Below are 14646 nucleotides of genomic sequence, written 5' to 3'. Positions count from 1 at the left end.
TTATATCTTTAGGGGTGGAAAGTACTGATTTATTTATGTTTTTTGTATGAAGATAGCGCACTGTGTTTTGGTTTGATTTTGTCAATGTGATGTTTAGCCGTGTCAGTAGTATGTATTTTATAAAGGTACCACTAGGGGGCGCCGTGTACGCGCCACCTCGACACAAGACACACGACGACGTGGCTCGTGTGACGTATACACATCTTCCGCTTTCCCAACATGGCGTCGCAGCAGGGAGAGGTTGACGAGTTGTTCGATGTTAAAAATGCATTTTACATCGGTAGCTATCAACACTGTATTAACGAAGCGCAGAAAGTGAAGGTAAATGTTCATGCTTTTTGGAAATGACAAGAGGATAACGTTATGGGAAAGCGGTTCTGTTATTCATTTAGCTAAATAACAGCTGCTTTGGTAACATTTTTAAGATGGACAACAACTGACAGGCTCGACTGGCCTGCTAGCACAGCTACATAACTACAGTGATGTGATGTCTTTTACTGAACACAAATCACGGGTTTGGGTAGATTAAGTCGTGTAAAGGTAAAGATGTAACTGCAGCATTACGAATCATGGGCCTTGTTATTTATCTAGCTAGGTTGGTTAGCTGGTTAAGTTTTAGCTGTCCTAGTCCTGTCTGTCATTGCACTGTGCCTCAGTTAATTCAGCTCACACTGTAAATTAATGTTCTGTCATTTAAACCTAATGATCAACTGTCATTAACACTTGATATTACAGACATCAGGAGCAGATAAAGAGCTGGAGAGGGACCTGTTCCTGTACAGGGCGTACATTGCTCAAGTAAGTTTCATCTGCGGTTGTGTCCGGATGAGCCCAATTAAGAGCCTGGATTAAGAGTCTGTCCTCACTCTAATGAGCTATTTTAATTAAGGAACGTACAAGCTGACCCTGGGGTGAGAGGAGAGGCCTGCTGTGCAATAGTTCTCCATCTTTTGTTCTTCCTCTGCAGAGAAAATATGGAGTGGTCCTGGATGACATAAAGCCCAGTTCCTCTGAGGAGCTGAAGGCCGTCAGGATGTTTGCAGACTACCTGTCCAATGAAGCCAGAAGGTCAGCACCCCAAGGGTTATAATAGCGTAATGGGACCAGCGGTGGGGACCGAGTGTGAGAGGAAAGGTGATGGTTGTCAGAGGCAGTGGAAAAGCGGCATCCATGTTGTTGCCTGACTTATTGTTTATGCGTTCAGATATCATCTTCCTCAAAAAAAAAGACTTGTGATCGAGCCCTAATTAAAAATAAAATAAAAATAAAGTTTGAGGAGACATACATCAGTAACCAAACTTTTACTGTTTGGGTCATTACATTTCAGTAATTTTCAGTTATTAATTTCTCATGAAAGTGGGGCACTAGGAACCTGATGTTGTCTATCATCAGTATTGGGAAGGTTCCTTTTTAAATGTATTCAACCACAGATTACAGAATACAAGCCTGAATTCAAACTTTAGTTTGTAATGTATTCTCTTAATCCAAAGTGTTTTAATACCAGTAATCTAACTGAATTAGGGACGCCATGGTGGCTGAGCTGGACAAGAAGATGAGCAAGAGCGTGGACGCCTCCAACACCACGTTCCTGCTGATGGCCGCATCCATCTACCTTCACGAGATGAACACGGACGCTGCGTTGCGTGCCCTGCATCAGGGCGACAGTCTCGAGTGGTGAGCGCACGCACACGCCCTCACCATTAACACTTAACATCGTCACTCCGCCATCGTTGCGTGGTCTTCCGGGTGCTCAGGTTCTGTTTTTATTATTTCAGCATGGCAATGACCGTTCAGATTCTTCTCAAGCTGGACAGAGTAGACATGGCAAGGTATGTAATCACGGGTCCATAGTCCAATATTCCGCATCAGAACCGACTCTTTATTACTATTATGTTCTGTGATTATAAAACTGGTATTTGCGTCTATGGCTTGACATAGGAAAGAACTGAAAAAGATGCAGGAGCAGGACGAGGACGCCACCCTGACTCAGTTGGCCACCGCCTGGGTCAATCTCGCCACTGTGAGCGTCTCTGTCCGTCATATACTCCCCCTTTTTGTCCCGACTCCATTTTGTAAGGTTCCCTTTGTTTTTCTTCCCGTGGTGCGCAGGGTGGAGATAAGTTGCAGGACGCCTTCTACATCTTCCAGGAGATGGCCGACAAGTACTCGCCCACCCTCATCCTGTTGAACGGCCAGGCCGCCTGCCACATGGCCCAGAACAAATGGGACGAGGCCGAGTCTGTCCTGCAGGACGCGCTGGACAAGGTGAGAGGGGTTGTGGAGGGGACACGAGGGGATGTCCCCCTTCTGGTCCTCGCTGGTCCAGGGCTTGACATGATGGCTAGGCATCGAAGTTCTTGCTGTTCGGTTTCAGTGTGCAGAGAGAGAGTTCGCTCTGCCATAAGACACGTAATCGGCAACGGGCCATCATAAAACCGCAGGCCAGAGGTCATCAGGCCCGCTATGTCCCACTCACTGGGCTCTTTTTGTGTGTCTCGCAGGACAGCAGTCACCCTGAAACACTCGTCAACCTGATCGTTTTGACACAGCACCTGGGCAAGCCCCCCGAGGTGAGCGTGAGCGTGCCTCTGATCCGTGGAGCTCTCTGCCCTCGTGGTAGTCCGTTAGAGTCTCTGACTTATGCTGCGTAGAGCTTAACTCTGTAATGCCACTCGAATTGGGAAAAAGGCTTCCGTGACTCTGTAGCGCAGTAGCTTAGATCCTGCGCACCGTACAAAACGTATTCATGTATTCCTGGAGAAATATTTGCCGTGAATTGCCCGTCGTCACCTTTTTCTCCTCGTCTCTGTGCAGGTTACAAATCGTTACTTGTCTCAGCTAAAAGATGCCCACAGGACACATCCTTTTATTAAGGATTACCTTATTAAGGTGAGAGGACTAGGTTTTTAACGGCTCTGTGCTATTTTATGATTTTCCTAGAAATTATTGCAAAGAAGAAAAATTATGAGTCATCATTGCTCTTGGGGGCAGAAATGACTTCCAGCTGTACCTCAATAATGGCCATGATTACAACCACTGGGTTAATGGTAATTCTGTGCACTCTCCTTGTTATTACCATTGTCCCAATTGGTTCTAACCATTGGCTTTAATGATAATAGTGGGAGTCTTGATGTACCTATTTTGCGCCATGCTAATCATTCACATACCTTGCGCCCCTCCCAGGAGAATGAGTTTGACAGACTTGCGATGCAGTATGCACCCAGCGCCTGAAACTCTCTGACGGCCTCCACGGATCTTTCTCCGAGGTGTTCTGTAGCTTCTGACGCCGATATCAAAACACTTTATTATTATTATTGTCCGGAACACGTTCTGACTCTCGTGTTGTTTGTATGAGCATTCCATTATTCTGGTTTAATAAATCCAAATGTCATGTTTATACTAGTCCATTGTATTTTGTTTCGTTTGAAACTTTACAAAAATGTCTTCTGCATCAGGGTGTTTGCAGTTGTTTAATGAATTTGAGCTCTTGCTCTGCTGTACAGCTACAGAGATGCATTTAGAGAAAATAGAAGTCTTTAAAAAATCATTTCCAGACAGCAGTTCGTACTGAGCTGACGGAACATTTCTGGAACGACAATGATCTGATGTTTTCTGAGGACAGTGGTGTACAACATTGTGGATGTGAGCAAGAAGCAATCGTTTAGTAGCTCTTATATGTCATTGGAGGTAATGGCATGTAAGGTATGCAATATTCACTCAGTGTGTTCCAGTCAAGGAGTGGACTAGATGTACCTAACTTGTTTAAAAATAAAAACAACAAAACACAATTTAGGTGATATTGTTTCTGGACTGGTGATAAATCCAGATAACACCAAAGAATTTATAATCTCTAAAAATGTTATTTTAGTGTAATATTTATTTTCCTGGTGGGTTGATTTAGCTAATGACATCTAATAGGCCCTGCGCCTGAGTGTTGGTGCTGACCTCTTAATGGACAGGCAGCTCTTTCCTTCACATCCATGTTTCCGGGGCAGCTGGTGAGCTGTGAAACTTCGAGATAACACGCATTTGCTTTTCAGGAGTCTCTTCAAATTATCCCTTATGAATTATGAGCGTCTACAGACCGAAGAAAGATGCGTGCATCAACAGTGGATTCATAACGCGTCATCTTTCTTACATAATTTATTAACAAAAAAAGCATTAAAATTGTATAGTACTCATGAATAATTTCAGTCTAATCAAACAGACATTTTGTTTTTCCTAACGTATTTGTTAGAGGTCGGGGTATCTTAAAGACTAGTTTGGATGGACATTTGATTTCTTAAGTAGCCATTATGGTTTGCTAATGATTTATTTATTCATGCTTTAAGAGAATTAATCTCAGCAACGGGATTCTCTTTGTACCCTGAACAAGTAATGATGCTAGCTGTCTTTCCACAACGTGTCTGAAGTCTGAGTTTCACTGAACTGACATCTTCGTCATGGAAGAAAGCTCATTCATTAGAAACCTTCATTATCTTCTGCGTCATGTTCCGTGTTATCCGATATGATTCCTTAATCAAATACCACGCAGACTTTTAATTCGACACCGTGGTGTACCTAAATCTTTGTCGTCGCATTGCAGTATTGTATTTGGACACTAGATGGCAGTAAAATACAGCCAACTTTATCTAATCGTCGTATCCTGCCCGCTGAATGTGAAGTTGTAAGACGAGTGAGCTGTAGCAAACTTTAGGGCCTGAGGTCCCTTTTGCAGTTCAGAATCACTTGTCAGTATGTTCAGTGTGCTAATCACCCACTAAGTAATCATTTAGCAAGAATATTTCATTTACATTGAAATGTGCTGAACAAAAGACTATAAAACTATAATGCCTTTTGTAAAAGAACACAGAGGACTTTTATTATGTGACTGCAAACTGTGTAGTTATGTTTGCTACTGTCTAGTCTCCTGCAAGGCCGGACAAAGCAGGCTTTCTGAGTCTCAGCATCACAACAGTGTTGCTTTTGCAGGATGACGCAAAAAATGTCCCCAAAAAAGTGCAGTTATCTGAGTAAACACACAGCTGACCTGTCTTTAAAACACATGCCTGCGTTCTCAGAGCGTGCGGATGCCATTTTGGTGTGACTCGAACGTGCTGATTCGGTAATAACGGCATTCGTGGGACTAGATGTCCGCGGTGCAGGCATAGAGCTTCTTTTGTCTGTGTCTTCTCTGCGTGCCACGGAGAGCCTGAACGCACTTCTGTTCTTGTCCTGAATAGCCTTGCAGCGTCACCGGTCCGGCACGGTCCGGCACGGTCCGGCTTGGAGCTGCTAGTACACGAACCAGCACGAACCCGGGGAGGCAGGCAAGCTACAAGAGACCAGTGGATTTATAGAGCAGCTGGAGGAATCGCCTCCCTCACGGGACCTGTTTGTTTTTGAGTTCCCCAAGCGTCTCACTAAGAAGAGGAAGACCCGTGCTGCTGTGTAGGGAGACCCAAGTCTTACTATTTTAGCTCCTTATGCCAAGTCAGATGATTGGAGGAAGCAAATTGCTTTATATCATTTAAGTGTAATAACTCATTTGAGCATAAATATTTTCCTAATTTGAGAAAGAATAACCCATTTACTTTTGTAAACTCACCTAATCAAGTAAGTTGTAATAATTCCATTTATTCTGCTGAACTTAAAATGACTTTACTAGGCCTATAATAGATTATAGGCCTATTACTATGGTTATATATCTACTAATGGGAATTATATTAGGCCATCTTAAAAGCTTTTTTCATGCTCATAAAGCTACACAACAAAAACATCCCATCTGTAGTCTGCAGACAGGCTAATTCCAGGAGTTACTTCATTTTCAGAGTTTGCTTAGTAAACTATAAGTGTACAGATGAATGACAACACCCACAAAAGATAAAAAATGTCCCCAAAAATTATACACAAACATGGACAAGAGACTTTGCATACTATTAGTCTCTCAGTAGACTTCAAGGTGCTTTAATATTGTCTACAGGACGAGCATCTGAGTCACACAATATCTTGAATAACTAAAAAAAAAAGATTAGTATTGATTCATTTTTTCGTTTTCATTGTTTCTATAATACATCTGAATAAATTCACCTTTACTCAGATATGTACAAGAATGTTTGTAATTATATCAACAATTATCACTCACTTTTGAATAGTGTTAATTTTTGTTAGTGTTAATTTAGTATATCAGTGTATCACAGGGAAGCACAATTATCTAGATTTTGACACAACACATTTGCCTTTTCCTTTGACATACTGATGCTTTGACAGCACGTGAAATGCTGAGGTCTGAGTCTTTTTATGTAGAAGAATCTAATTCTTACAGACAAAACTGCTTTGCACCTAGAGGAAGTCCCCTAAAAGAAGTTTGAACCATGTCTTTCAGTACTTTCAGTACTTTATTATGATGTAACAGATAGCACTGGACTGTCACATGTATTCCGTGCTGCCTCTCTGTTAAACCATCCTACAGTGCTTATCTCTCTGCTGGTGCTTCAAAGCAGGACGGTCTTGTAGTCCTTAAGCAATTAAAAGTTCCCGTCCTTATCACTGCCCCAGATGTTGGATGCTTTAAGGAGCTTACTGTCAGAGTTGCTGCAGTGACCCTGGGTTCAGGACCCAGTGCTGTTTTATTCACATCTTCAATCCAAAGCCTCAGTTATCAAATCACACATGCGTTCTTACAGCTTCCTAATGCATCTGAATTAAATACTTGTCATCAGATGTTTGTGAAGAAGATAAGAGAAGATATGAGAAGAAGGCTCGCCTGCCTTTTTTTGCTCTGAATGTTTTCTTCCCTGTAAAACACATCCTTTACTTTGACTGTGTCAAAGTGGCATTGGGTAGTTTTGCTTTCTTTCTTTAATTACTTCTTTCCCCCAGAGGAATGGAACAGTCACATGCGTTTTTCATCTTTATAAGATCAGGAAGAAAGCTGTGTCTTCTAAATGGTTTGTCAAAGTTTCAGGTAAAGACTCGTGCCTTCTGAGTGTTACTTTATTTGGTTGAGGAAAACACTCAACTCAGAGCCATGTCGTTTAACATTTCCCAGAGCGTTATAATACACAATATATTCATATCGTCCTGCCAATTATTCTTATCGACCCCTCTAAGTAAACAGCTCTGTTCTTAGAGGCTCAGAGCACTATTCTGAGTTGCACATAAACATATGAACGTATGAACGTATAGCTACGAAGCACCCTGTGTTCTATGTCATACAGAAGGAGTTTTGCACTCTCTCGGGAGTGTAAGTCAATTGGCTTTCTGCCAAATCCACCTGAGAAGACGGCAGGGTGTAAAGGTCACCGATGAGGCCGAAGCTTCCAGAAGTGTCTCAGATACATCCTGTGGGAGCGTGTGTGGCTGGAAAGGCACTGCGGTGGTTTTAGAACGTGGGAATGGCTCGCCTCAAAGGAGCACCGTCACTCAGAATCGATCTCTAAGCCCATAAAGCGCAGCATTGTGCTCTGTGAACTACCTGACCCCAGGTGTCTCTCGGTGGACCAGACGTCAACTGGGACACTCTCATTGTCTCATTACCAGAGCCAAACCCTCTTGAGAGTTTGTGGAACTTTATTACACCCATATTGATTGCCCCCTGTTTAACTTATAATTGTTTATGCAGGACTTGAGAAGTGTCAAAAATCTTCTAATAGGTACTGCTGAGGTAATGAAACTCCTTCATTTCACATAAATGGACTCATGTAGGTCTTTTAGAATGCTTTTATAATATTATAATGCTTTGACAGCTTATCATATTACTGTTCCTCAGGTAATTTATTTGTGAGTGTTCTCACTCACACGTTTGTGCAGATCTCACTCGGGATTCTTCCTGGTTTAATCAACTTTTAAAAATGCAATTTCGTGCAAACATTGTATAGAGGTTGTAAGAATATTATGTGGTTGTATTCATCTCACTCAGCCCCACGTGTATTGACCAAGGGTGTATGGGTGAGAATTTAATGCATATTAAATCTCTGTCATGCTGGCTTCAAGCCAAGCACACCCAAACACACACACACACAAACACACACACAAACACACACACACACACACACACACACACACACACACACACACACACACACACACACACACACACACGTCGCCACCAATCACAGATCACTTCCCCCTCCCAATCACCATCTTAGTAATCATTGTACCCATCTGTAATCCATTTCAATTTCTCCTGTAAATCCCACAGGATCCCTGTATTCAGTGCATTAGCCCACACCATCTCTAAAGCTTGGGTGTTCGCTCCTCTTCCTAGGAGAAGCTTTGCTATGTTGAGAAGCTACTGCACCATTGCACCACCAGCAGCCTGAACCACTTACACAAGGCAGGATGGATCCAGGATGGGTGTCACAGCAGAAATCGAGACTGCTGCTATGGCCCATCCACCTCAAGGTTTGACGTGTTGTGCGTTCAGAGATGCTCTTCTGCATGCCTCGGTTGTAACGACTGGTTATTTGAGTTACTGTTGCTGTTCTATCAGCTCGAACCAGTCTGGCCATTCTCCTCTGACCTCTGGCATCAACAAGGCACTCAGTGGATATTTTCTCTTTTTGGACCATTCTCTGTAAACACTAGAGATGGTTGTGTGTGAAAATCCCAGTAGATCAGCAGTTTCTGAAATACTCAGACCAGCCCGTCTGGAACCAACAACCTTGCCATGTTCAAAGTCACTTAAATCACCTTTCTTCCCCATTCTAATGCTCAGTTTGAACTGCAGCAGATTGTCTTGGTCATGTGTACATGCCTAAATGAATTACGTTGCTGCCATGTGATTGGCTGATTCGACATTTGCGTTAATGAGCAGTTAGACAAGTGTACCTAATAAAGTGACCGGTGTGTGTATAATGCTATGCAGACAGCTGAGTACAGTTCAAACAATCAAGGGATTTATTAGTGACATATAAGTGATGTAGGTACGACCCCTGACCCCTCCCCCTCAGGCGTGTGTATGTGTCATTTGTGTCTGATCATGTCCATATATATATTTCCTGTAGGTGTGGTGTTGTGTGCATGTTTATTTCTTACGTCTTGTTATCGTAATGTGTCACACGTGAGTCTCATGTTGGTCTATTTAATGTGCGTCTATGTTCACATCATGTCTTTGTCAAGAGACTTGCTCGTTTGAGTCACTATGTCTTCAGTGTACGTTCCAAGCAATACAGCGCTGTTTGTGTAATAAAAGATGATTTTCAAAGTGCTTCTCGTCTCTGTACACTGCCTTCCTCTTGCATCACACACAACAATCCAACTGGGTGTCACTATAGATTCCTGTTGTCCCTAGAGAGATATGAACAACCATGTGAAACACACCATTGATCAAAAATCAGTGTGTTTTTACACTGAAGGAAAACAGGAGTTGAGATGTTTTGAGCTACAGAACAAGTTTCGCTGAGCATTTGTTCACCCCCACATCAACACACATTTGTTCACCCCCACATCTACACACATTTGTTCACCCCCACATCTACACACATTTGTTCACACCCACATTTACACACATTTGTTCACCCCCACATCTACACACATTTGTTCACCCCCACATCTACACACATTTGTTCACCCCCACATCTATATACATTTGTTCACCCCCACATTTACACACATTTGTTCACCCCAACATCTACACACATTTGTTCACCCCCACATCTACACACATTTGTTCACCCCCACATCTACACACATTTGTTCACCCCCACATCTACACACATTTGTTCACCCTCACATTTACACACATTTGTTCACCCCCACATCTACACACATTTGTTCACCCTCACATTTACACACATTTGCCCCTGCTCATTTACAGTAATGTACACAAAATGTTCTGAACTACAGTTCATCGTGTTCCTTACAAATGTTCTGACGTTGATTTTATGTGTTTGTACTACAAACATTATCCTACAGCACAAATTATAAGCCATATATGCTTGAATCCATTTCAAAGTCTTTGAACATATCACCAAGTGAGCATGGGTAATGTTGCGTGGTTTTGGCAAGGCTCCTGTCTTTTTACTACTATCTTTGAAGAGAACTTCTTTGACTTCACTTTTCACTGGCCTCAAGTTAGCACGATTAACATCAGAACAGCGTTCGAGCGTTCGAGAATTCCCATAGTGCTCTGATCTGGTTTCTCACATTGTACATGACAGAACTGGTTCTTCAATAATCCCAAATTCACTCAAGTGTTTACTTAGTATTATAAAAAGACTTAGTAAGTATAAAAAGAGAAGAATATTTTTGAATATTATTAATCTATTAATCAAATAACAAAATTACTGTTTAAGTACAAGACATTTAGTGGAAGACATTGTTTGAGGCAATAGAACAGAGCAACAACTAAATCAACTTTTTCTATAAAGAAATGTTGACTTTGTAATAAAACGTTAACTGCTAACCTCTTATGTTATGCAATTTTACTGATTGCGATGACCTTTATACTGAAGCTAATCTTGCAGCCTGCCATATAACAAATATTAAATCTCAACTCCTTTTACCAATACTTTGAGGTGTTTGTGTCACAGATTCACAAAACATGTATCCTGGATGAAGGGTGGATGTGTGAGGGGTGTGGCTGGGGGTGGGGGTGTATCCTGGATGAAGGGTGGATGTGTGGGGGGTGGGGATGGGGGTGGGGGTGTATCCTGGATGAAGGGTGGATGTGTGAGGGGTGTATCCTGGATGAAGGGTGGATGTGTGAGGGGTGTATCCTGGATGAAGGGTGGATGTGTGAGGGGTGTATCCTGGATGAAGGGTGGATGTGTGAGGGGTGTATCCTGAATGAACGGTGGATGTGTGGAGGGTGTGGCTGGGGGGTGTATCCTGAATGAAGGGTGTGTGGGGGTGTATCCTGGATGAAGGGTGGATGTGTGAGGGGTGTGGCTGGGGGTGGGGGTGTATCCTGGATGAAGGGTGTGTGGGGGTGTATCCTGGATGAAGGGTGTGTGGGGGTGTATCCTGGATGAAGGGTGGATGTGTGGGTGGTGGGGGTGTATCCTGGATGAAGGGTGTGTGGGGGTGTATCCTGAATGAACGGTGGATGTGTGGAGGGTGTGGCTGGGGGGTGTATCCTGGATGAAGGGTGTGTGAGGGGTGTATCCTGAATGAACGGTGGATGTGTGGAGGGTGTGGCTGGGGGGTGTATCCTGGATGAAGGGTGTGTGGGGGTGTATCCTGGATGAAGGGTGGATGTGTGAGGGGTGTATCCTGGATGAAGGGTGGATGTGTAAGGGGTGTGGCTGGGGGGTGGGGGTGTATCCTGGATGAAGGGTGGATGTGTGAGGGGTGTATCCTGGATGAAGGGTGGATGTGTGAGGGGTGTATCCTGGATGAAGGGTCGATGTGTGAGGGGTGTATCCTGGATGAAGGGTGGATGTGTAAGGGGTGTGGCTGGGGGGTGGGGGTGTATCCTGGATGAAGGGTGGATGTGTGAGGGGTGTGTGGGATATGGGAAGTGCTGGGGTGTGTGTGTCCCCACCTGTGGCGTCAAACTGGACTGTGGTCACTGCTCTTAGTCCTACAATACTCACTTTGGCGTTTACAGAGGTCTAAGACAACATCACTCAAAATGTTTTTGCTCAACTACTTAATTAAAGGATGTTACTCCGTTAATTTTAAAAACTAAACATTGCATAACGTTTTACATAGTTCTGCAAATTTGAAGTAATCCAAAATGCAGCCAAAATGAACCTTCACTGAACTGTGATTGAACTTGTAGACCACTATATTGGTAATACGGAATATCTTAGATGTATTGATCATCTTGCAAAGCAAGATCCAGGTTTATTTGGCAATTAGACTTAAAAGAACACAAATGTTCAATATATAAACCAATATTCTATAAATTGTGTGTCTGCTTGCTGATTAATGTAATGTAATGTAACGCTTAATGTTAATGTTAATATTCAACTAGTCCATGAAGTGAGATCCTTAACATATTTTATACAAAGAATACAGCATACCATGAGAGCAAGTGTGTAAGTTTTTAGACGCTTCCCTAGAATCTACATTTACACATTAATTTAGAGAGCAATTTGTTTGCTCTGTCTGCATTTAAACAGATGGAGACGCAGCGCGTCATGCCTACGTGCTATACAGTTACAAACTTCAGTCATGCCATCTCTGCACGGGCCATGCACGCTTTAAACAAGAGTCAAGACTCGCACGGTCACGTGACGCGAGGGGCGGGGCTGTCGAAGACACCAGCCAATAGGAGGGAACGTCAGGCGAGGTTCTTTGGAACGTGGGGAGAGAACGTGAATAACGGGACGCTGCAATATGAAGGAAAACGCGTCGCGTTCTCGGTACAGTCGGACATTCGTGGCGCACATAAACGAATAAACACCACAGACTGTCTGTGCTTTCCTCCGTAGACAGATACTGGGGTGCCGTTAGCTATACGTTCACGTTTACGATGGCCTGGATATGTAAGGTAAGTACACCAACGGAGGCTTTTGTCCTTTACCAAACGTCCCCATCATTTTGTTTGTTTGTTTGTTTGTTAATCATATTGCTCAGTAATGAAAATATTTGTAAATATTTGAATTTCATCCACAATGAATGAATTTCATCTCCCACTGATATATGGCGCTGTGTCCATATGCGCAACCTTCTTGAGATGTGCTGAGTATAATCTATCATGAGATCTTATCGCATATGTTCAGATACGACATGATGTCTACACACTCACACTTCTGTATTCCTGCTACAACTCAGCACACATCACTTATTTTACTGCCATCCTCACATTCATCCATGCAGCAAGTCTGGCGTTGAAATAGTGAATGCTACACTTCTACCCGCCCAAGCAACAGTTCTGACTGGACTTTTTAAAGTATTATAATGCACTCCCAGCAGTGTGACATGAGATGTTTGAAAGCCATAATAATGATCATTATATATCTACTATTCAAATAACAAACACTTCTATGGCCTGGTTCCTCCGGGTATTGGTACCCTTATTTCGGGGGTGTGGGTGGGTTTGGTCAGCTGTTTCTGTTTTGTTCTCATGTAATTAGGTTAGGAGAAAGTTTGCGAGAATATTCGGGTGGAAACTCCACACAGGGTCCAAGTAAGATTCCCAGGATTAAGCAACTGCTGTTGAAACCTGTGCTTAATTTTAAACGGCATGAGCCTCAAGGGTCTGTGAGGTTTTTGTTTCCTTATGTAATTAGAGTACACACAAATACACACAGAATTTAGCCTTTGGTCAGAAAGCTTGGCGTATTCTAGATTTACTGCCTAATTAATTTTTCATCAAGAGATAGACACAGATGGTCCGATGACATTTAAATGTGCTTTACCGAGGAAACGTAGGAGTGTGACCCGCTTCCTCTTTCTCTCTTAGTGAGAGTGCTTCCCTTCCTGTACCTAATACATATTTACGCCGTTCCTGGTTATATTGGGACCGTGTTGTTTGCTTATTGGGGCTGGTGGTGCCTCTGGAAAGGTGCGTCCTCAGCCTGTGCCCGTCTACAGTGAGGATAATCAGTATTTGAACATCCTGCCACTTTGCTAGTTCTCCCACTTAGAAATCATGGAGTGGTCTGAAATTTTCAACTTAGGATGCATGTCCACTGTGTGAGACATAGTCTAAAACAAAATCCGCACACCACAATGTATGATTTTAAAATAATTTGTGTGTTACTGCTGCAAATACATATTTGAACACCTGTGAAAATCAGTATTACAGTTTTGGCGACTGCTAAAATACATTTCCCAATACTTGTGATACATTGTCAAAACTCTAAACACAGCAAAACTTTGACCTCACACAAATAGCCAAATAATTAATATCGCGTTCAAAAGCGCATTTTCTTAACTAAATAACAACTCTGCATTTCACAACGCAAACAAAGTTTTCTCTTTATACACCAACTTTGTTAAAACACAGCAAACCTGGTTCAGTATCCAATCATTCTTTCAAACACATATAGCACATATTCTCTATTTGAGATGAACATAGTCAATCACTGCACAACCACTGTAAAAAAACTAACATTTGATATCAATACAGAAACAGTATTACATTCCCAGCAAACAACAGATATCTTACAGTAACATCTATTGTTTTCTTAGTCAGTTCATTTTTACTGTAATCCGCTTCATTTGGACTTTTTTCCAAATGTGTGCATTTTTGGCAACACACTGTCTACACAATGAGTGATATTTACTGTTAGGTACTATATGGAATGTAGATTAGACAAAAAAGGAGTCAGTAACAGTTTTGCAGTAAAGGTTATATTTTACTGTATTAGGGACATTACTGTAAATTGGGGCCTAACCCAAAAAATAATTACCGTAATTATAAACATAATTAACCATGGTCCCATATGTGTAAAAATACACATATACAAAAAACCACACAAGGGGGAAAAACAGAATACAAAACTGAACAGTCTTGTTATGTGTAATCTAAATGGTCTTCAGCAGTTGGCCACATGTTTTCATCCTCATCTCATCTGATGTTGGCCCTTGCCATGCACCTGGGATAGAAAAGCTTGGTATGCCTTATTCACCCCTGGCAGTCTTCAGCTGAAATGTCTCTGCAGCCGGGATCCATTGCATCCAGGAGGGACATTTGGTCATGGGGCCGATGATCTTACACCTTCCACCTAGCATTGAGGAAAGATGAGATGGGCGGGAGGAAAAGGGACA

The 14646-nt window shown here is 42.5% G+C and overlaps 2 protein-coding genes across 2 annotated transcripts in view; both read left to right on the top strand.

The window, feature by feature from the left end:
* Window positions 1-163: 163 nt before the first annotated feature.
* Window positions 164-3395, top strand: cope (COPI coat complex subunit epsilon). The gene is made up of 10 exons (XM_076973199.1): window positions 164-321; window positions 736-798; window positions 968-1068; window positions 1522-1674; window positions 1776-1829; window positions 1939-2020; window positions 2110-2265; window positions 2502-2570; window positions 2815-2889; window positions 3184-3395. The coding sequence occupies exons 1-10, from the start codon at window positions 220-222 to the stop codon at window positions 3229-3231; spliced, it is 903 nt and encodes a 300-aa protein (XP_076829314.1). The 5' UTR covers window positions 164-219; the 3' UTR covers window positions 3232-3395.
* An 8831-nt stretch (window positions 3396-12226) lies between these two features.
* The window catches only part of st6galnac3 (ST6 (alpha-N-acetyl-neuraminyl-2,3-beta-galactosyl-1,3)-N-acetylgalactosaminide alpha-2,6-sialyltransferase 3), a 54181-nt gene continuing 51761 nt past the window's right edge, over window positions 12227-14646 (top strand). The window contains exon 1 of the mRNA XM_076972376.1: window positions 12227-12421. Coding sequence (XP_076828491.1) covers window positions 12404-12421 — 18 coding nt within the window. The 5' untranslated portion in view covers window positions 12227-12403. The remainder of the gene's footprint in view (window positions 12422-14646) is intronic.

The sequence above is a fragment of the Brachyhypopomus gauderio genome, chromosome 14 (assembly GCF_052324685.1).
Source record: "Brachyhypopomus gauderio isolate BG-103 chromosome 14, BGAUD_0.2, whole genome shotgun sequence".
Classification (NCBI taxonomy): domain Eukaryota; kingdom Metazoa; phylum Chordata; class Actinopteri; order Gymnotiformes; family Hypopomidae; genus Brachyhypopomus; species Brachyhypopomus gauderio.
Note: the sequence above shows the minus strand (reverse complement) of the source record. Positions and strands in the feature narration are given on the sequence as shown.